The following is a 24,343-nucleotide window of genomic DNA, read 5'->3' as shown; positions in this document are numbered from 1 at the left end:
CTATAGTATAAAATGTAAAAGAGGAGAGTGCAATATGGCTATTGCAGTGCGCTATAAGGTTACTGAAAGAACAAGAGTGTGTTGTGAGTAGGAGGAGGAAGAACAAAAAAATAGCAAAGCAGAGTAGTAATTTCTGATCAATTTTGAGCTACCACGATAGAATGTTTTTGTTCATCAAAAGACAATGACGGATAAATATAAAATTTGTTTTGAGATAAAAATAATAATTCTCCCTGAGAACTATGTTTTGAACAAGGTGTCTTCCATTTTTTGGTGTATTGTTTCCTGACTGCTTGATAGTGTATATCATTTTGATCACTTTGTTTATGATTTGAGAGCAGTGTTTGATTTTGAGCACAGGAAAATCTGTTTTGAGGTGGAAGATTGATTTTGAGCACAGGTAAAACTGTTTTGAGGCGAAAGTTTCATTTTGCAAGAGGATTCAGAGTTTTTGTAAATAGTGCTTGAATATGTTAATCGAGGTTTTGTGTTTACAGTTTTGAGAAAATGGGGGCCTGTTTCAAGAAATTTGTTTTAGGAATCGTGAAAAACTGTAAATTTAGGCGCGCTTTAGCACCCCTAAAAAGGGTCTAAATCGCCACTGGGTCTAACTACACATTTCAGTGCGACAAAGTTTTCGCGCTTTGCACATGCTTTCAGGAACTAATTTCACACGTGTATAATGTAATGAGAAGCTAATCATGGCATTTGCTTTACAGGAACTTTAAAATATTACACAGAGGTCAGTCGCTTGACGTGTGCTGCTTGCATGACGCAACGAAGCTTCGTTACTGTGATCACGTGTTTTGGCAAATTGAAGCAAGACCTTGGTACATCACAAACGCATCGGGCGTGACATCATTACTAGATTATAAGCAGACAAGGTTACTGCGAACCGCATCAACGTTTGTCACTTTTGTCTTTGATATTAGATACTAGTTTTGATATCTGTGGAGAGCTTTCTCAAGACATGGCGTCAAATGGTAAGGAAAAAATATGTGGAGAGTTTTTGCAGCGTTAGCCAGCCAAGAGGTATCTTCTTACTACAGTAGTCCACAGTCGCTATCTTGCTAGAAAAACAAGGCAAACTCACAGTGCGGTTACATTGTTGATGTGTGAGACTCACTATCTAACAGTGCGTAATGCTTTTAAGACCATTTGTTATTGTAATGTTACCGATTTATCTACACGTATCGTTAGTTCCGTACGAACAATTAGTAAAGAGATAGGCAGCTTGACGTATTGAACCTTGACGGTCAAAACATGCTGGCATCGTAAAAAGCTAGCTAGTCCCATCGAGAAAAGGGATTTCTTTTTTCCGCCATCTTGTTTGAGAACCATTGGTAGGCTCATCAAGGTTGATTAATTCAAACTAGATTCTAGTTAGCTAGCAACTGACAATTGAATGAGTTACTTGTACAAAATGATTGTTTATTTACATGACTGATTTATCAGTCAATCATATTTTCAACCTAGATTATAGAGAACCATTGACGACAACATGGTCCGTATTAGAGCTCCTATATATAAAAAGCATCCCTAAATCTCAACAAAATTTATAGCCTATGCTTTAACATTAGTCTCAACTCTTGTTTAGAGAAATTGTTGATGTGTGCATTCAAGTTCTTGGCACAGAAATGCAAAACATTGATTTAAGATAATGCTGTACAAACGTTATATTCTAATCTAAAAATGTACCATTTAATCTCAGATTATTCTCAACCTGCTGCACAGGGGTAAGTCACAATTTAGCAGAACAAGCATCAAATAAGTTTTTTTCTCGTTTCAGTCTTTAAACAATCTGTTGTAATTTGCAGGTATGGTCCCTATGGGGGCCAGGTTAACCAGGGTTATGGTCAGAGCTACAGCCAGCCAGGCTATGGAAGCTTCAACCAGAATTCTGATAATAACTCGGCCCCATACAGCCAGGGAGGCTATAGTTCAAGCTATGGCCAGTCACAGTCTGGTAAGCAATTTACGACTACCAAAAATGTAATTCAACCGCTTTGTGTGTGAGATTGGATTGTGTGTGTTATGCAAGCATGTTGTTACCTAGTAATCTTAAACCTTGAAATAAAATTTAATTTAAATATCCACTAACCCTCCCCTCCACTAAACCCCATTGGCTGTGCTTCATCAGGATATGGCTCACAGCCCCCTTCCCAGGGCAGCTACAACCAGTCCAGTCAGCCTTACAGCTCTGGGGGCTACAACAGCAGCAGTCAACCTCCTCAGAGTGGCTATAACCAGCAGTCATCCTATTCTGGCTATGGGCAACAGCAGCTTTCTGCTCCATCTTCTGCAAAGTAAGTTAATTGTTACTTTTGTATGGTACACAAGGGACCAAAAGTAATTGGACAATTGACTCAAAAGCTGTTTTGTGGACAGGTGTGGGCTATTCTTTGTTATGTATTCATCAATTAAGCAGGTAAAAGGTCCTAAATTGATTCCAAGTGTGGCATTTGCATTTGGAAGCAGTTCCTGTAAACCCACAACATGCGGTCAAAGGAGCGCTCAATGCATGGTAAACGGGCCATTATTAAAGTTTGAGTTTTTACAAACCGAAAACACAAAGCTTGCATTAACTATAGATGTCCCTGCCGAAGCTGATATCAAACTTGCATGCCTGAACTGTTATATCGTGGGTTAAGCGAGTGGAGTTTCTATAGCCTAATAGTACATTGTGCGCAACAAGCTTGGAAGAAGGGATATGAATAGGGGCCTGTGCCCCAGTACAGTTTTATGTCTAACAACACCACTGACTTAACAGTTAATGCTAGACTGCAACTTTCACTCTGATAAAACTAGAACAAATAGTTTAAGAAACATGTATATAGAATAGTTAATATGTTCTTAAAATACTGGGACATTATAGACAGATAGATATGTAATAGATATGTAAGCACGCCACAGATTAAAAGGCTTGGTAGTTAAAGCTAAGTAGACCCAGAGCCCCATAAAAAGAGAGTTGGGGCACTTCCATAGACGTCCATTGTAGCCTAATCGAAGAAGGCAGAAGTAAAGCGTGTCATTTGCAACCTATAGCCCCAAACATTGTATTTTGCAACGTTCAACCCCATTCACGTTCAGTGTTAAGAGTCAAGTTAACTGATTTTGAAAATTGTTTTAAAATAATGCAGTAATTTTATCAATTTACCAGCTAACTTGCTTCGTAACACTGAACATGAATGGTGTAGCGTTAATAGTTTGTGAACGACACAGAGAAACACAAATTTCAGACAATGCAAAGTCCCGGACAATTTTGGAATCCCTGCCGGACGCATTTTTTAGGTTTCGAAAAGACGACATGTCTGGGTAAAAGAGGACGTCTGGTTACCCAAATTTCATATAGCCAGCTTTACTTCAAGTTTATTGTAAAATATAGCTTAGTCCACTCACTAAAAACAAACTTGACCCTCTCACTGGACATATTGCATAGTAAAATGTTTTATCAAATGCAATTGGTTGCCTTCTGTTCTATTTACCAAACTCCTTTCTTGTCTTAAATTGAGCTGGTGTGAGCTACAGACTAGTACGGTAGCTAGCATAGCCATTTCTAGCTCTGCTTGACAATATTGCTGCCTAGTGTTATAAGTGAATGTCCTGTTTTTATGTCCCATGTAAAAATTGGACAAAATTACAGCTGTTTGAACTTAATCCAAATCTGACAATGGGTTCCATTGGAGAAATGTCTTATTTGCTGATACAAAAACTGAATGATCTAATGTCTAAGTCTGTGAATGGCTTAGTAGGATGAGACGCAGTGCTGATGTGTAAAGGGTGGTGGATTCAAATCCAGTCAGAGGTACAAAAAAAAAAAAATGTTATTCTGACTCTAAATTACAGTTTCAAGTCTTCTGGTTAATCCCAGTGTAACTATCTATTATGTCAATTTTAAAACATTTTGCCATTTTCAAGGATCAAGGAGGAATCTGCCATTGCTGCTTGCAGCTTTATTTATTATGTTAGTTTGTCCAACTTTTGAGCCCCTGAAATAAAGGGACTGTGTGCACAAATTGTTGCAATTCCTAAACGTTTAACATTTTTTAAATGAAACTTTTTAATTCAGCTTTAAGTCTGCACTTTAATTGCATCTCGGTTCTTTAATTGTGGCATACAGACTCCAAATTATGAAAAGTGTGTTATTGTCCAAATATTTATGGACCCAGGGCTTGAAATTAACTCTTATTTGGTGGCACTGGTGCTCCCAACTTTAAAACTCCCCAAAAAAGCACCACAACTAACATTTTTTATGTTATAGATTTATTTAGTGCTCTACTTGGCTCCCTGTCATGTGACACAGAGCACAGTGACAAGGAGTGACTGACGGCTAATATATCTAACGTAAAGATTACGTGTCATTCAGGGTTCTCAAGTCTCATGCATTCGCTGTGAGACTTGCGCATTACAACCATTTCACACGCTCTCATGCAACACCTTGTATTTCTCACGGTGAGTAGTAAGAGAAAACTTGTCCCGCTATATTAGCGAGCGTTTTGTAAAGAAATTGAAAAAAGGGTCACGCCATAACGATTATTTGCACTTGCACAAATGCTCCCAAATATATTTTGATGTCACACAGACAAAATTTCAGGTGCACATGCAACCAAAATGGTAGCAATTTCAAGCCCTGGACCTGACTGTATATTAAGAGTAATTTTCTGCCCATTTTTCACACTTTGACCCTTCCACAGCTATGGTAATAATTCCCAGTCCCCAAACTATGGGCAGCAGCAGAGTGGAGGCAGCTACGGAGGAAACGGAGGTCAAAGCGGTGGTTATGGGGGTAGCGGTGGCCAGCCGCAGAGCTCCCAGCATGGGGGGGCTCCTTATAGTCAGACATCCAGCTACAACTCACCCCCACCCCAGAGCTACGGGCAGCAGAACCAGTATGGCCAGAGTGGAGGTAAGAAACAGATTAAGAAACTTGTATTAGAAAGGACTGCACATTGAAAATATTGGCTAATGCTCTTTGGACGATAGCAACACATAGTTACTAGTCCAATTTATCTTCCTATAAATCCAGGAATCTGTGTGTGTCTGTGGCTCGATTATCTTGTGAACTGGGCACTGTATAAAGTTAAAAAATCTTTCTCCGGACCAGGGTCAAAATGTGATTTAGGAGGTAACCCTGTGATATAATTGTGCGTTATAGCACCACTGTTTGGTGCATATAGTAACACAGTTTACTAACAAACAATTAATGAAGCAACCAGCTAGCAAGCAAGCAAGCTTTTCTTCTTGTAGCAAACTAAGCAGGTTAAAACGGACAACATCCTACTTTTTAAAATGTATTTTATAGTTTGTACACATCAATTTTTTTGTATACATTTTTTTTAGTCACGTCTCACACACACAGTTGTGTATAACATAATAATGTGTTCACCTTGCTACTCCATTTTTCATATAAGGCTCTTTTATTTATCTCTTACTTTGTATTAATCAAAGGGTATTGATTTGTTTGATTCACCATTCGGACATTAAAAGGAGACACATGCTGCGTTTGCAAATGTGAACAGTGTAATTGTGCTTTTTAAAGGGTCAGTTCGCCCAAAAATATTTTTATTCTGCATATAGTGCTATACATCCATCTATATTGTTTTGGTGTGAGTTGCCTTCTCTTGGCACTCCTCTTGTGGTGTTCAAAGTGCCCCAAAAATGTGATTATTGTAAAAAAAACTCAGATGACTACTTCATGAGGCGGGTTGGTAGAATATGTACTGTGAAGAATCTAAAATATTCTCAATATTTTGATTTTTCTTCATAGTTTTGATGTCCTATTATAATGACAATTGTACAATTTGTTCAATTGTAGGTACTTTATGAGAAGAAGATATTTGTAGGTTTTACAAAATGTTCACTGGACCGTATGGTTCACCAATGGCTTTTCTCTTCCCATGAGAAATGAGGCATGTATAGCAATCTTTTGAGATTTTGGACACATGGGGTGGAAATGCAATCACTTTGAGAAGGGACAATTTATAGTTTTCAGTCGCGTGACAACCGCGGTGACCTGGAGGGCAGAAAGCTACTGGCGATGGTCACTCACACCGTGAGGCGCAGCAAAAAGCCGGCAAATTTACCTTCCCACGTTTCTTTGGATCACCTCTTGGCTAAATTAGCTCTTAGTTTTAATTTTTACTTATTACAACCTCAATTCCCAAAAAGTTGGGATGCTGTGGAAAACGTAAATAAAAACAAAGGACCAATTCAGTATGAATATCAGTCTTAACACAAGCCTCACACATTGTCTTTGTTTTACATTCAGTTGAATATTGGTGTAAAGGGATTTCCAAATAATTTAATTCCAAATGCATTTTGAGTTTAGTTGTGTCTAACACAACAACCCAACTATTTAGATAACTTGCTAACTTTAACTCACTACAACCACTGCAGTTGGTCGCCTCGATACACAACAAACTATGTCAAATCAATTACATAAAGATGTGTTCTATGGCAAAAAATACCATAATTAATATTAACTACTTACTAACCTCGACCGTTCGGTCATGCCGGGAAATATCAAACTGAGGCTGGAACGTATTGACCGAGCGATAGCGAGGTGGATACGGCAAAGCCGAGGTTAGTAAGTAGTTTATTATATGGCATTTTTAGCTTCTTTTCATTTTGTAAATGAAAATAAATGGTACCTCTAGCCTAATTGTAGCTAGCTCTCAAGTCTTCTCACGGTGTGTTTCATGTGTTGCTTAGCAACTCATTACTTTTGATAGAAAGCGGACAACATGGTTCTGCTAAAGTGGCTTTAAGCTCAACACAAAATAACGACACAAGTGATTCAAAGAGTCTAGTCTTCATCCTCACTGTCGATGACAAATCTTTTCAGCATCATCTGAATAGTAAAACTCAGCAGCTGACTCGTCGATATCGCTCATTTTGAAGCTGACGTCAGAGGGCAATACGGATCCATATTGACCGGCAAGGAGGGCAATACGGGGTTGGCATGACTACCCGTTGCTATATAATAAACCTGTATATTCTTGTGTTTAACTTTACTTGAGCTTGATGAAATGTTAGCTGCAAATACGTGTATATTTGGACGGCTGGCATTGTTTGCCCTCCCCGGAGACAGAGGTAACGTTATGTTTAATGGCACAAATCCACAATCTCCTCCTCCGGGTTTTCTTTATTGGACAAAATTCTAAAGAGACAGCCCAGGCTTGTCTCTACTGCATCCGATAGAACAACAACTATCCGGCATTTTGGCAACACAAAAGCAACAAACTCAAAGAAAATGTATGACTGTATAATGGGTGGTGGACAGCGAAAGTATTTTTTGCCCTCCAAGGAGGCATGCCCCTTGGAACGTGACGTCACGTGAAAACTATGAATTGGGGCAGCGTCTGTAGCGCCACCTATGGGCAATGGTGATCCATTTGTGGTGTGGTAGTTACTGTACTCGTGGCCTATAGTTTCAATGTGCCAAAATATGAACTTTTCATCATTTGCATACCAAGTGGGAAATGCATTACCACCTATATACACCAGGGCTTTTGCTTGAAGCCAAGAAGTGAGGGGGGTGGTTTGGAGAGGCCAGCATTGCCAGAAAGCTTTGGATGCGTGTGTCAGTTTTTGCTTTGTGGCAGGCCGCATTGTCCTGCTGAAAGATGCTACTGCATTGGATACAGGAATATCTTATCCATTAAAGGGTGTTCATGGTCTGCAATAGGGATGGGCATAATTAATCGACAATCGATTATCGGTCATTAAGAATTTTGTCGATGACATTATTTGTTCATCGATAAAGCTAATGCATGTTCTGTTGCGTAGTGCGAGTCTTGAAGGAATGCAATGGATTTCGCCAAATGTGGCAGCAATTAAACATTTTACCAAACAAAGCCAATGTTTGGAAAAAAAACGCCACAGGCCTACTCAGTTACCGGTGAGTTTCCATGTATTTCAAAAGTAAACTTGAAGAGGTCACGGCGAAGTGTAGCGTGAGACTTACAAATTACTTTGTTCACTGCCAACACTGCAAAGCTGAGTATAAATACAACTCCTCCACGACTCAAATGATGTACTACTTGAAGAACGTACATCCGACCCTGGTTAGTGGCGGTGCATCCTGCTCTCGGTGTTAGCACGGAGGAACTGCGATGCACAACGAGCAGAGAAAATTACCCAACGGATCTGCAAGTCCATCGAGATGGATATGCTACCCTGTTGAGGGCGAAGGTTTTTATGAAGCTTTGTTAATTAGAAAAAACGAGGGTCAGTTGTGTTTGAGCACCGGCTTCTAGCTGTCGGCTCTGCTTCTAGGAGTTACAGAAATAGTTGTTCTTCTTGTAATAGCTACAGATCTCAATGCGGAAACACGCTGTGTTTTTTCTATTTTCACTGCATTTTAATATAGCCTATAAATAGTAATAATTTTTATATAAAAATGTTAATGATTAATCGAAAATCAATCGTTAATTCTCCCGACGATCGATTAAGACAATTTAATCGAATGCCCATCCCTAGTCTGCAACAATGCTTAGGTATGTGGTTTGTATCAAAGTATGTAATCCATGTAAATGGCAGGACCCAAATTTTCCAAGCAGAACGTTGCCCAAAGCTTTACACTGCGTCCACCAGTTTACCTTCTTCTCATAGTGCATCCTGGTGCCATGTGTTCACCAGGTAAGCGATGCACACACACCCAGACATCCACGCGATGTAAAAGAAAATGTAATGCATCAGACCAGGCCACCTTCTACCATTTCTTTGTGGTCCAGTTCTGGTGCTCACGTGCCCACTCTAGGAGTTTTCGGCAGTGGACAGGGGTTGTGTATGGGGCTACACAGCTCAAACACAACGAAAGCTAAAGCTTTGTCTAAAACTGTCTTTCTTCTGCCCCTAAGGATATGGACAGGATACTCCGCCTATGAGTGGCGGTGGTCGAGGATATGGGGGCCAGGATGGAGGTTATGGAGATCATGATGGACGTGGTGCTAGGGGCCGTGGAGGAGATGGAGAATATGGAGGTCGCGGGGCGGATCGAGGTTTTGACCGTGGTGGCCGCGGTGGACCAAGAGGCAGAGGGGGCATGGGGTAAGCATCTAAAGAGTCTTCCTCCTCCCCACACACACATCTGTTCTGTCTCTGTCACCTCTTGAACAAGTCCCCCTTTAAAATATGTGTCCGGCAAGTATACACAGTGCAATCGTCTTTCTCTTTGGGCACTCACATGACTGAGACTGAAGTGTCTCTTAAATTCACACACACTGATCATCTTCATGCATACATGAACATCAGTCTTTAGATTCCAAACCATGAATACTCACGCTGACAGGCGTTCTGCTAGGTTCACACTGCATATGGAGCTACATGTGAAGGTCAGAAGCTGGAATGCCTGTAAATGATGAACAGGGGCCCGTTCTTCGTACGTTGCTAACTCAGTTAGCAGGATTTGATTATTGACGATTTGTCATTATCTTGGATTGTTCGGTTCTCCAAAGCTCATTCTGGGTTTGTTGTCATAGCAACAAGTCCTTTAGCTTAAACCTGCTCGGGAGCAGGCTTATTTTATGTAAACAAGATTTGATTGCGACTTTATAAGCAGAGATGATTAGGGATGAGTATTGATGAGATTTTAACAATTCCGATTCCTTATCAATTCCTGCTTATCGATTCGATTCCTTATCGATTCTTATTGGGCAAGGGGGGGGGGGGGGAGAGCACAAACTGGTTTATTTACATTAATTTTCTTTTATACAATTTTCTATAATGATGCACGCCATATACAGTATGTATACATACACATTTATATGTTTCCGTTGCTCTTCTTCTACACTTCTATTTGACCATATAATATGACAGTGTCAAAGATCGGCCATTCTGTTAAACTATTAAAACGTTTAAAAATGGATTAAAAATCGATATGCTCAGTTTAATAATGGGTTAACATGACAATGCGTTTGACAACGTTTGCTGATAACACACGCCCTCCGGTAACGTGAAGTGATCAATAATTGGAGACAAATGCCGGAGCTAAAATGTTTGCTTCAAACGACGGGACAGAAAATAACTTGATCGACTACACACAAAAAAGGCAAATTGCTTCACACAGTAACAAGTGGTTGTGATCACTTTTGAGCAGTTAAGCTCTACCTTGAATAGTTAGAGATGAAGCGCGAACGTTAGCTGCGCTGCTGCATCCATCGAACACATGACATTCCAGTAACTTCATTCCATGCTGTGTGTTCAAATGCTTCTTCATATTTGTTGTATTTCTTCCCTTCGACGAAATAGACTTTTTACATGCGTTACAAGTGGCGTTGTTGTCATTTTGATGTGTGAATTATGTGATTTGTTGTTGTGAAATACAACCAAACTTTAGAACGCTTCTGCCTAGTTGCCATGTTTGCTGCAGTCTGAATAAACTATAAAAGTTTGCGCATGCGCAACGGCACAGAGAACCGTTAGCAGAATCGTTAAAGAATTTGGCTGACAATTCCAAGGAATCTGTTCACTGGGAACCGGTTCAAGACATCCATCCCTAGAGGTGATACAGAAACTCTGTCACAGCCATGTGTCGTCTGTTTTTACGACAACAACCTGTTGCTGAAGGTGCAAGAATAATTAGCAGAATCAAACATGAACCTGAATTAATCGTGCATTGCGTGATAGACAGATCCTTGAGCACAGCGAGACTGGCTAGCCTACTATACTTTTTGAGAGATATCGGTTTTCTTGTAAGGGTGTTATTTACATCATTAATTTGTTGGAACCACATTAAATTATATAACATTAAAGATGATAAAGTAATTATGAAAATAGAAAAACAAATAGGCCTAGCCTACTGTTATAAGCAACAAAACATTTAACGTGGTCACCACCATACATTTCATTTGTTTGGTACTTTTTGCCAGCCCTCTCTCCTGGACTTTGCAGAGTTTGAGGTGTTCCCTGCTGTTCTGATTAAATCTTCAAATTCGGAGTAACCTTCAAGCAAGCTCTTGCTTTGTTGTCTCTGTTGAAAAAAACGGGCTGCTCTTTTTGGCCATGTTGAGCAGCCAATAACAGCGTTGCTGGTCAAGGTTTCTACTATCGATGCATACAGGGGGTATGTATCGATAGTAGAAACCTTGACCAGCAACGCTGCTATTGGCTGCTCACCATGGCCAAAAAGAGCAGCCTGAATGCTCACCATTCAGACCAACGTATAACTCAATCCAGCTAAACTAATCATACACAACAAGGGTGTTTGAAGAACCTAATTAACAAGATCATGATTAGCAAGATGATGTCATCTTGGAGGTGTCAATTGAACCCGGATGTAATAAGCGACGTATGAAGAACTGACCCCAGGTCTACACAAATGTATCAATTTGTACCAATGCTTGTACAAGCATCATGGTTTGCTGCAGGTACAGTGAACAATGTGGTCGGTACAAACCAATATATGCTCTTATCAAGTCACATGTCCAAATAGTAAAGAAACCACTATCTAGGGAATCAGCTGGTTGGAGGAAACCTCAACGGTGTAAAGCAAGATGTGTCATGGAATGTTTGTCCTTTTGTAATCAGGGTTTTTCCTGGCTTAAAAATAGGCTTAGGTGGTCCGTAAAGTAACACCACAGACATAATGACCTAATGGAATTTGTACCTGTTAAGAATAGGACAGAAACAATGCAGCACTTCCTGGGAGAAGGATAGGAAAAAAGGATTTCGTAGTTGGTCGGAAGTAAGGTTGCCTTTGGGAAAGGTACATTGCTGGTGCTATGCATATGAATGCTGGTAAACAGTGCTCTTGGAGGTGTGACCAGCTCTATGTTACTTTTATCTCTGCTCAGGACCCCAGGGGTCTCATTTATAAAGCTTGCGTACGCACAAAACGGGGCTGAAAATGTGCGTACGCCACTTTCCACGCAAAGGTTGTGATTTATAAAAAACAAACTTGACGGAAGAATGTACGGTCCTCCACGCACATTTTGAAAACAGTTGGAATTGGCGACGCAGATGACCGTATTTTAGTCAGACTGCAGAAATTGAATGTGGAAAGAACATTACTCGTAATATTTATATATTTTGTTTTCCTCACACACGTTTTTTTCATTCAATTTCATGATTATCATGAAGATGACATCCAGCAGTGTTATTTGCGCTTGTACTGAGTGATTCTTGTTCCATAAACACCTTGTACAATCCAACTCAAATTTTAAATAAAAATTCAGTGCTTCCTCACCATCAAATTGTCCACTACGGGAGTTCAGGAGGGGGAGATTCCCCGACTGCATGGAATACAGTATAACATCACATATCCTACCTTTAGATAACTGCAGAACACATTTAGTGTATAACTAAATATATTTATTTAATACTGTGCAAATATCCTCATATGTCAAAAACTGGATATACAGTCGTCAAGCTCCCGTGCAATCGCTACACTCTACGTCCTCGTTATCAGTCCAGACTTTAATAGATTACTGTTCATAACAAAACGCTTTTGTTTTCAAATTGTATCTCGACTCGCAGTATCACTGGCACAGTTGACGCCACTCGCAGTTTTTTTTTTAATTGGTGATCTATCGGCCACCACATTTTCGGAGTTTTCGGGCTCCACCAATAGGCTAACAGTGTCTGAGAAGTTGTCATGCGCTATGATTCACCGTAAAGAACAATCGTATGCCAGGGTCATGATGAGATACTAGATTAGCATTCATGAGGTGCTTTGCATTGACTATTTATGGTTAAAAATGGGCGTGTTCCGGGTGGGGTACAATGCTGATTCTTGTACGCAGACTTGTGGGTAATCTGTGATTTATAAGGGAACATTGCGTACAGGTGTGCGTAAGCACGGTTTTATAAATCTGAATTTTTGTGTGCGTACGCCATTTTAGGCTTTTGGGCGTACGTACACTTTTAGTAAGAATCCTACGCACAGTTTTATAAATGAGACCCCAGGTGAGCTGTGCTTTATCCATTTGGACACAGAAGGTCAATGGACCTTGGCCTCAGGCCATTGCTTGTTTGGGTTGTAATTTTCCCTGGGAAACGGATTGTGACAGTACATTGAAATCAATACCTCTCTCTCCCAGCAGTCTTAATGGATAAATGTAACTAATTTGTCCCAAACAAGCTGTATAACAAAACAATGTAATTTCAGAAAATTCTTTTTGCTAGAAAGTAAGCTATGAAACCTTTTCCATGTCTGATGTGATTCTTTTGCTATAATAAAAGTGGTGTGCTTTTTTGTTTTAAAGGATTCAAAGAAATGTTTAAGGGAGAAATGGGTTTGGGTATAAATCTTTCCACAGATATCGCACAAGAATTCTAAATGGTCTATCCAGTGCAACCATTGACTGTGTTACAGCACACGGTCAGTCAAAGGCGATCAAAGCCAAATGGCACCACTCAACTTGCTTTTTTACCATTAAAACATTTAAGGTGTTAAAATGGCTTTTCCCCCTTTTATCTAAACAATATTGGCAAATAAACTATAAAATCTGCCGGGTTTGTGAAAGGAATGTGTGTTAGTATGTGTGGCATTTTGTTTTTTGTGTGGAAGTTTCCCTCGCCAGCTACTGCTAAGAAAATTTACAGTTGCAAAAACTGTCATAAGGTTTGAGATTTGATTTACTTTGCTTGAGGGAAGTAACACATTTAAAATACATTTTAATACATTTTTTGGGGGGGAGTGAAGTTGCTTCTTTTCCAGGGCAATATGTAAAACATGTCAGTCACATCTGTGGGAAGGAAATAACTTGTACCATGTAATTACTTCATCAACCCTGTAAAGTTAGACAGATTTACATATTTAAATAGATGCATGAGAGAGAACATGGCAAAGTATGTTGGTCAGCACTGTGGTCAGTATAAAGGTGAAAAGACATTATGTGCATTGATTCTGTCCACACTCATACATTACATGACATCGTTATCACCCTGCTTCCCCTCCTCCCCACCTCTAACACAACCCCCTACCCACCCCACAGGATCACTGTGATATAATGCTTTAATGAATCTCTTAATCTCCTCCTAGGATATTGCCTCTCCAGGGTGGGTTTATTTATTTTTTTAATTAGGGGAGCAATAGAAAGAGAGGACATAGAAATGAATTTAGAAAAGGATGAAGGAATACTCAAGGGACATGCACCTTGAACACTGTCTTGTAGGAAATACACCACACACCAAAGCCGTATATTTATCAAGAGAGTGTTGTAAGTCTCAAGACTTGTCATGTTCACAGAAGCTTAATTTTTGTGTGAAATCCTCCTTCACCAAAAGTTGTTTTGAACCCAGAGTTATGCACCTGTTTGCAAAATGAGTACATTGTAAAGCATCCATGTCACAGCAAATCCAGGAATCAATGACCTTTGGTATGGGGTTTCTCCTTGTAATGGAGATCCTCACAATTAAAAGTGTCCACACACCAATAAGGGGTGACTGGATGTCCTATTAGGTCTTTGGTTTAGAGTTCTAATGTAAGAGTGGAAGACTGAGATCATGGGAAGCAAACAGACAAGGTCATTAACTGGTCCTTTGTCCCAAATCTCTGACCACAAGGAACACGTGAAAAAAAAAAAAGATAAAGCCTGATGTTGGTTGAAGAGACAAGTGAGGGGTGAACAGAGGGTGAGAGGGATAAAAAGAGGGCAAAGATGGGTTTGGATACGGAAAAGATAAAGAGGGGAGGATACCCCAGGAGAGAAATGGCTCGGTCAACACCAACCTTCAATGCGTGTCGCTTTTCTTTCCTTCTTCATCAGAATGGGCGATCGAGGAGGATTCAATAAGTTTGGTGGTAAGTGGCAAAACTCTTTAAACAACGGGTTTGACGGTTTTAAAGAGTCAAAGCTTAAGAAATAAGGGATTTGAGTTTAAAATGTTGAAATGATTAGAAAGTGGAAAGTGTTCTTTGTCTGTAGAATTATTTGGTATATGTGGTATGGGTGTATTAGGTGTGGTAAAAGGTGAACACTACTGTTGAATGAATACCCTCTAAAGAAACCACTGTCCATAAGAAAAACAAAGTAAATTATTTGTCAATGTGCATTGGCAAGCTTATCAATTCATCACTGACTGTGAATGAAGCCGCAGTGTTAATCTGGTAAAGTTGGACCCATCAGCTTTCCGCGTAAAAAATTACCGGGGACACCTCTGAAAATAATAATGTGTTTAAGCAAAGCATAATATTATTGCGGTGAGATTGGCACCAATAAACTGTGTTCCTAGTTTTTGTAATGTCTGAGTAATGGTATGGTTATGGAAGAAGCACCTCAATATGCTGTGTAGTGTGGCATGTGATGTATGTTTTGCATGTTAACTCTACAGGTAAGAACAACCTGTGTCTCTGTGTGTGTGTGTGTGTTTACCCTGCCCTATAAAGTCCAGTAGGGGGGACTAGACTGTAATTCAACAAAGCCTTTTTTCGCCTTTAATTGTGGAGTCAATCAAATATTTTTTGACTGTTTCGTTCAGGGTTCTCGTTTGTCTCATTTGTTGTGCCAAACCCTACCTCTCATAAAGGTCCATGTTATATTCAGAACCCTACCACTCAGAAAAGTGCCTCGTCATTTCCAAAAAAGGATCTCATCTTTGATACTCTTGCATGGTGGTATGAAAATCTTAAAATGAAGGAAACATTTTAGATTCTTAAATAAGCCTGAACACTTATAGGCCTGAGCACTTATTTCTCTTCTTACAATTTGTTCACATTGGCATGTTCATTTTAAATAAGTTGATCTTTAAGCAGAATTATTTATATTATTGGTTGAGGGTTGCCACATAACCTGTCATGTTAATCTTTAATATAAAATTAATAATTGGAAGGAAAAAAAGCCATAATCATCAGGTTGTCAATCTACAAATGAGCTTGCCTTATATATCTGTGCATTATGGCCTCTACAAAGCCAAAAGGTTCATTATATGTTAGTCAGGTGGCTGAACGGAAAGGGAGTCGGGCTAGTAATCAGAAGGTCGCCAGTTCGATTCCTGGCTCTGCCACATGACGTTGTGTCCTTGGGCAAGGCACTTCACCCTACTTGCCTCGGGGGAATGTCGCAATACTTACTGTAAGTCGCTCTGGATAAGAGCGTCTGCTAAATGACTAAATGTAAATGTAGTTTCCACAGATGGAAATGGAAGAAATGTGTAGCAATGTAAAGCAGAGTTAACTGCTCAATTGCTTAACCCTTAATATCCCCCATACATAACCATAGACGTCACAGTAAAGGAATGGTAGGTAAAAACAAAGCTTCACACTTTAGTAAATAGGAGTGGTTCACTGAAAACGAGGGGTTATTTGGCACATTTAAATAATTCATTAACAATGGTGAAGAACGTTGTACAAGGGTGAAGAACATTTTCAATTTATCTGGTCTGTACTGAACAAAAGGAAAATGTGTACTCTTGATCTCACACTGAGGAAACTTGACTGAATATGTTCCATGTAAATGTGTTCTCAGGTTTCAACCTATGAAAATAGATAAATAAAGCCACATGGCACCACTTTTAATTACTGCCATGGACAGTGCCAAAGTATGTCCCAAAAGCCAGAGGTTTTACTGAAGATGCTATAACAGTCAAAGCCTGGTGGGTTTGTGCAATGTTGACAATAGTCTTTTAGGTGCTTGCTGATTTATTGCTGAGTAAATAATACAGTTGTGTTCCGTGCCTGTTGCACAACAAAAAGAAAAGTCAGAATCCAAAAACAATAACTGGAAACATTACTAGTAAAGGATACAATACAATTTGCATCAAAATTAACATGATGTTTAAAAACTTGGTTCCATTAAGTGTTGCTATGTGTAATGTGACCTACCTTCGCTACATATGAAGCTTGTTGCGTTTTAGATGGACTAAGGCCATGATGTGTGGGGATATAATCCACAAGAAGCAACAGGAACTGGATGTTGTGGTGTGCTTGCGTGGAGTACTGTGTGTGTATGCGTGCGCTGGGATAAAAACTGGAATGGAGCACTGCAAAGTACCAAATGTGAGTCATAAAACATCTGATTTAAATGTGGTCCTAAATGTTTCCACAATGTTTACTGTCCTATTGGAGTACTGAGTTCAAAGATTATAATGTTCCTTTACCACACATATCAAATTTTGCTCCTGATTAAAGGGTGCTTTTTTGGTACGGTATGTGGGAAGGCATGGATGATCATTCACAACGTGATATCAATAAGTTGTGGGTTAGTGTTAAAAAAAACTGTAGGACAAATAGGATTGTTACGTGGATCTGGTGGTTTCAAGGTGATGTGACCAGTGAAGATGGTTCATGTGATCCATCCCATTTTGCATTTACAAATGGAGTCTGTTTGGAGAAATGACCCTCACACACATTACACACTGAATAGATTGCATTGTAGAGTGAAAGGGGGAAGGTTATGGAACTTAATCGTGTGTGTGAGAGAGAGTGGAAAGATATGGAACTGTTAAGTAGCCTGTCTATAGGTTCTAAACCGCAATCTCTGCTTTGTAATAAATTTATATTTATCTGTGCTCTTCCTTAAGGTCCAAGGGACCAGGGCACTGGGGGCCCCAACTCCAGTAAGTACTGACCTGAATTGTAACTTTTTATGATGGTTATGGTCAAACCAACGACAACATTGTTTCACCTTTCAAACTTTCCTTTCATACAAAATAAATTGCCAGGACTATCTCAGATAAATGGATTTTCATTGATATGATTTCATTGTAGCTATGCTGTTAGCTCATTGTTTTTAGCAGTTGAATACTATCGCAGGTTCTACCCTTTTCAGCTCTGATCATACTGACACCTTCCTGTCTATGTTCCCAATAGTGCCAGACCAGGATAACTCTGACAACAACACCATCTTTGTACAAGGCCTTGGAGACTCCTATACCGTGGACTCTGTGGCAGATTTCTTCAAGCAGATTGGCATAATCAAGGTACAGCCCCATCCCACACATCAAACGTACACTACCTATCGCCTTCAAACACCTGCTTCAGCTTCTATTAGTCATGTGCATGGGTTAGGGTTAGGTGGTACATATCTGCAATGTAATAGTTCAGACAAAAATAATTTGGTTAATATAGAGATGATGCAATTAAAACTTAAAACTAACACTGTAGATACTAAAACACATTCCATAGACATTATGTTCCCATTGCCTAAATCGTGTTCCTCTTTATCTCCCCTCTCAGATCAACAAGAAGACGGGCCAGCCAATGATCAACCTCTACACGGACAGAGAGTCAGGGAAGCTCAAGGGCGAGGCTACCGTGTCTTTTGATGACCCCCCCTCAGCCAAGGCTGCAATCGACTGGTTTGATGGTAAATGTTAGTGATACAACTTGTGAATGTGGCAACTATTGGGGCAGGTGATAGAATCCTGATAGAATCTGTTACAATGTAGAATTTCTGGTATATCTTCTGCACAGATCTCAAATACCAACATTGTGCCTGGTTGTAGGCTGGGAGGCACCCAGTTGTTAATAAGCTGAGTCCTTGAGTGGTGTATTGCTAGCCATGTATGCTGATAAGTATGGGTCAAGATGTGGTATAGTTACTTGGTTCTTATAAGTTCCTCACAGTTGGGTATAAAAGATAATGTGGATCATTGTTCTTTCTCTTCTTATGATCATCCTTCTTAGGAAGGAAAAAAAAAGCATTTAGGCTTTTTGCTTTGTGGAACTTGTGCCTAAGACCTTTGAACAGTACTAGATTTATGAAGTGGTGGTACCAGAAGTAATTTCTGCTGGTAAAAAAAAGCCTTTGTCGTCTTTCCAGGGAAAGACTTTAACGGAAACCCCATCAAGGTGTCCTTTGCCACCCGCAGAGCAGATTTTGGGGGCAGGGGTGGCGGCATGAGAGGAGGTAGTCGTGGACGAGGAGGTGAGAATCAGCTTGTTGGTGAGTTCATGTGTGAGGTTGCCCAAGGGTATTTTGATCATGTGTATGTGGTAAGTCTTCTCTTTCCAACCCATTGCAGTTGAGTCCTGTGATCGATTCCTAAACTAGTTGCTCATCTGATACTGCTCATGAATATTGTTGTCTTGTATGTACTTTTATTTCAGATTTAGACCTGTAATTCTTTGCGCTAATGAGCCATAATAACAAATGTGGTGAAATGTAAGGGCACATCTGTGTAATAATCAAGTTGGCATGCTTGTGATTGAATGTATTGACACTAATGTGTGGAAGCGTTATCTTGTTCCTGTAGGCCCGATGGGTCGTGGTGGGTTTGAAAGAGGCCGAGGAGGTGGATTCTCTGGTGGCAACGGAGGAGGTGGTGGTGGACAGCAGAGGGCTGGAGACTGGAAGTGTTCAAGCACGTGAGTGATCTGCTTGTGTGGGTATGTGCCTGACCACCTGCATGCATGTGTGTGTTTATTATACATTCATCAGTGGGTAGTTGGTGTTTTTTCAGTTATTTGTTGTCTCTTTCTGACTTAGGGATTGTGGCAACTTGAATTTCTCATGGCGTAACGAGTGTAACCAATGCAAGGCGCCCAAACCTGATGGGGCTGGAGGGATGTCACCTCCTTTGGGAGGAGGTAAGACTAACCACAAATTATTTTTTTGAAATTTGAACTTAGCTGCCAGTAAAGTTAATGTTTGATAGGAATACTACATTCAGTACAGGATGATTAGCTTTGAGATCACCAAGACACTACAAACAGTTTTTACAATGCACCATTTTCCTCTAGTTGGCTGATACAGCTACATATAAGGTGTTTTGTGATGCAGGTCGCAACAGCTAATACATTTAGGTTGACTCAATGGCTCAGATGTGACATGTGCACAGCCGGGTATAAGGTTACCGCCAAAGTCCTGTCAGTTTTCTCAGAACTGGAATTTCCTGTTTTTGTTGGCCAAGGGATCATTCAACAAGATGGCTTTGTGTTAAACAACAAATGCATATACACAGGATTTACAGCGTAAATGTGTGTCCACTATACTGGGCCAGGTTTGTGTATTTAATCATTGGACCCTGTTTGTTTGAAGCAATGTCTCGTTGAGTGCAGTTCTTCGTCACTTCTTTTGTCTCAGGAGGTTACGGAGGAGATAGAGGCAGAGGCAGCTTTGACCGTGGAGGCTTCCGGGGCCGGGGCGGGGACAGAGGGGGCTTCAGAGGGGGCCGGGGGGGTGACCGGGGAGGATTCGGGCCTGGCAAAATGGACGGGAGGTGAGAGACACACAGATTCTCTGATGCAGAGACGCACACCAAGTTGCTTGCCTTGTCATGATTGTTAGATTATATGACCAAACACCATTACCATTACTGGAAAAATGAGGTTGAATCTCTTGCAGGGGAGAACACAGACAGGATCGTCGAGACAGACCCTATTGATCAACAGTCCAGGCTGGAACATACCTTCACATTTCCTCCAACTCCGTCCCAGTGTACTAGAACCAGCACCGATTCCCAGCCTGCCTGGGAGTAGCTACCCACCTACACCCCCAACTCTTTTATACATTTCTAGAATCTGTTACTGGGAGTGTGTATTCTAACCATGTGTAGACATGACACATTTTGTCTGTCTCTTCCTTACAAGTACACCACACACTCACTGATTACCAAACCTCTGTATTTCCTTAGTTTATTGTTCCTAATTTGAAGAAAAAAGCTCTGTGTTGTTGAAGATGCATATTACTTTGCAGTAAATGAGTGTGCTTGGATTATTTACCGTTTTATTTTAAATGAAAGTGTTTATAAAATAAAACGAATAGCATAGTTTTCATTTCATTTTTAATTTGACACTGCATTTTGATAACTAGTCTATACTGTAAGTATATCATTACCTATAAACTTTTCCTCTCTAACTTGAAGAAGCTTTTATTCTGGACTGTGATACAAACACTAGACTTCGGCTGAATCCCAATACTCCCCCTTACCCCTTAACCTTACCCCTAGCCCTTAGTTTACCCCTAGCCCTTAGTTTACCCCCAGCCCTTGGCCCTCGAAACTGAGGGGTACGCCACTGGGACGCCACTTGGTTACGGGTACGTCATCTAGCATGTATCGAAATCTCCAAAGCAAGTAGTGTTATGCACTGATATCAAACTAAATTCGCTGCTAATGGAGTTTACTTAAAATTGTGGACATGCTAGTCAGACAAATGCCGGACTGTTGTGCAAATCAGCACTGTAACATTAGCATACCAAACTAGCGATCAATTAGGAAAATGGTTGCCAATATATATGTACAGGACTGTGTATACCACAAAACAAGACGGTCTTATTTTTTTAATCAATGAATTAAGCCGAAAATATTACATTTATCGGACTCTCTGGATCAGGGGTTCCCAATCCTGGTCCTCGGGCCTCCCTGTTTGTTTTAGAAGTTTCCCTGCTCCAACACACCTGGATGATCTGGCCGCCATTGTTGCCGGTCGCGCAGTATTCACTTAGCCCTAGGTTTCAAGTAAGCTCTTACTTGGTTAGGGTTAGGGGGCGATTGACTGGGTTTTTGGGGTATTTCACACTGTTCCTTAAGGTCTCCAAATAGTGTATGTAACATTGGTTGGGTTGAAAATGGCCCGGGTGCTGTTCTATGCCACCTGATCAGCGGCGTAACAATGAATTGGCGGGCACGAGTGCAGATCTCACCAACGGGCTCCTTAACCCAGTGGTTCTCAACCCTGTCCTCAGGGACCCCCTGTCCTGCTTGTTTTAGATGTTTCCCTGTTCCAACACACCTGGTTCAAATGTTTCGTTATCAGGCTTCTACAGAGCGAGATAACAACCCTTTTATTGGAATCAGGTGTGTTGGAGCAGGGAAACATCTAAAACATGCAGGGCAGGGGTTCCCTGAGGACAGGGTTGAGAACCACTGCCTTAACCGACCTATTGTCAGGCGAAATTATTGAGTGTTGAGCTTAGCGAGGCGCAGGGAAATGTTCTTATCAGTGCTGCGTCTGAACGCATTAATTGAACGAAAGTTCATGAACTCGTTCATAATTTTAATGACTACTGTATTACTGCCGGATGAACGATACTGTGGACGCATTCATTCTGGTGTCTATGAATGGCACGTTCACTCTTTTTAATTTTGTTTAATAAGGTGCCAGATGATCATCTGTCCATCATCGTATAAAGCCCGCCCTGACAATTTCATTGGTCCGCCCAGATCCTGGTTTTATATAGTTGTTCCCAATACGAGACCCTCCAGACCTAACTTCCCGGAAAAAAAATTTGTGGGTGGGGCGAAGTTGGGCTGGCAGCCAGGCTAGAGACTTCCAGGCATGGGCGTAGATTTAGGGGGGGACGCTAGGTACTTGTCCCCACCAACATTTGAAAATGACAAAATTGTCCCCACCAATATTTTAGCGAATTGTGCTGCTATTTGGATCAATTTTGACGGCCATGACACGACAGTACAAGAAACGCTATAATTTGATTGGCTGAAAACCAGAAGGGGGGGGGGGCGTTATCTGACACGCGACTCGCATGGGAAGAAGCACATGCTACTTTGCTTGCTTGCACTGGCAATCACAGACAAGCTAGCGGGTTACAGAGCTAAATCAGGGCCAAATGTTTTGTTAATTCGAGAGAAAAAAAATCTTTCGTCGAAAAACTAAAGCTTGACATTGAAAATTTACGTTTTAGTCAAAAACTTGAAAAATAAAACCATGCATTCAAAGTAAAATAAGTGTACACATTTTTTTTCAGGTTGAATACAATTTTGATAACATTTTGGAATCATTTTAATTTGATTCAAGTTATTAATTTTCATTTTTCACTTTCATATTTTCATGTTTTCACATTCAAACTTTTTTTACGGCTTCAAATTATAATTTTTTTGTTTCAGTTTTCTTTTTTTGAGTTTCAGACTTTAGGCCCCGATTTTGCGTAGGGGGCATGGCTTCAAATCAGAGGCGGGCATTATGAGTGACAGCCTAACAAAGAGGCAGAAGACTCGGCAGTTGGCATGTTGTCCGCTCCGCCAACAGTCTCATACTTCTGCGTATCTATGACTCATACTTCTGCGTATCTATGACACAAGTTTACACATCTATTTTGCGTAACCCGGCTTCGTCTTAGCCCTACCCCTAGCTCAAAAATAGTATTGGGGCACCACTAGCTATCAAGGGAACGCGCAAGGGGTAAGGCCCAATCCCAATACTCCCCCTTACCCCTTCCCCTTAGTTTTGCGCATTCCCGTGAGACATGGGCGTCAGCAGCATTTTGAAAGTGGGGGGGACACATTTTGCCGGGGGGTCTGGGGGTTTCTCCCCCAGAAATTTTTAAAAGATGTAGATGCAATTTCCCACATTCTGGTGCATTTACCACAACTATTACTACCATAGTTGTTATACATATACTTAGGGCTGGACATTTAAATATTTTGAAAACTAAACTTCCCAATAAGCAATGGGACATCTTCAACTACCTGTCACCTTTCAGCTCTAACCTCAGCAACAGAGCTGTCTCCACTGCCCCTTTATGCTGCCCCTGCCTCTGACTCAATCTCAACCACCTAGGCTATATCAGGAGACATGGAGATGCATTGAGCATTCTTTCATATTGATAATTGACATAAGCTTAATGTAGATTGTTCATATTAAGATTTCTGAAATGTAAATCATGTTATCAGCGTATCAAATTCACAATTGGTATAAGTTCAGAAGCCTAATAATTATGTAGGCTACATCAAAAAAATTGCATCTCCCTAAAGCATGATTGGACAGTTCAGAAATGGTCAAATGTGAGTTCAAACCTGTAGTCTTTTTCACAGATCACATCCTTAGGATGTAAGCTTTCAGAAAATACATGGGTTAGGTGGTTGAATCAGTTTCCCTAAATGGCACAGCCCAAAAAAGTATCAGCAATATACTCCATTTACCAATACCTAATTTTTTATGCATGGGCAGCATACTAATATAGAGATAAGGACGTGTCTATTGTTTCATTAGATAACATCCTGAGGGTGTAGGCTTTCATAGGATTTATGGTTTTAATGGTTGAATCAGTTTTGCCTTCGTGTTACAGACTAACATGTAGTAATGAAATGCTACGAATTTCCAAAATGACAAGTTGAGCAACTTTGTTTAATTTGGAAGACAATTCTGAAATAAAGGTTTTTTTTCTTCTTTTTTTTCCAGTCGTTAGAAAAACTAGTATGTTAGCTAAGGTTAACTCCAGATTAGCTCAAGGTTGTTATGGTAATAAAAAAAATACACCAGCAATTTATTTTGTAGCTATTTGGAAAAAACATCCTTGTCATCTCTTTCTGCCTGAAACCAGACGCCTTGGTCTGAACACGGCCAAAAGCACAACATATTTCAGACCCAGATTAAGAAATCAACAAATGCTGTTACACTTGTAGGCTAATGGGTAAATAAAGTATGCTATTGCCTAGTGCTAGATGTAGGTAAAAAGCTTGCTTATCAAGCTATAATCCTAATGTTTGCAGAAGGATCTTT

General features: G+C 40.3%; 1 protein-coding gene across 2 annotated transcripts; it reads left to right on the top strand.

Moving 5' to 3' along the window:
* Positions 1 to 815: 815 nt before the first annotated feature.
* fus (FUS RNA binding protein) lies at positions 816 to 20,741 on the top strand. 2 transcript variants are annotated; one of them, XM_084676923.1, is made up of 15 exons: positions 816 to 983; positions 1,712 to 1,736; positions 1,818 to 1,966; positions 2,141 to 2,306; positions 4,695 to 4,906; positions 8,862 to 9,051; positions 14,712 to 14,746; positions 17,464 to 17,499; positions 17,753 to 17,862; positions 18,119 to 18,248; positions 18,705 to 18,809; positions 19,138 to 19,249; positions 19,371 to 19,471; positions 19,968 to 20,103; positions 20,229 to 20,741. In XM_084676923.1, exons 1-15 carry the CDS (start codon positions 971 to 973, stop codon positions 20,266 to 20,268), a joined length of 1,560 nt encoding a protein of 519 aa, XP_084533049.1. In that variant the 5' UTR covers positions 816 to 970; the 3' UTR covers positions 20,269 to 20,741. The 2 variants fall into 2 exon arrangements, with proteins under 2 accessions (XP_084533049.1, XP_084533048.1); XM_084676922.1 differs by having other exon boundaries at positions 817 to 983; positions 18,705 to 18,827.
* The last annotated feature ends 3,602 nt before the right edge of the window (positions 20,742 to 24,343 follow it).

This window comes from Hypomesus nipponensis, chromosome 17 (genome assembly GCF_054491055.1).
Source record: "Hypomesus nipponensis isolate SF chromosome 17, ASM5449105v1, whole genome shotgun sequence".
In the NCBI taxonomy this organism is placed as follows: Eukaryota; Metazoa; Chordata; class Actinopteri; order Osmeriformes; family Osmeridae; genus Hypomesus; species Hypomesus nipponensis.
This window is presented reverse-complemented; position numbering and strand designations above follow the sequence as displayed.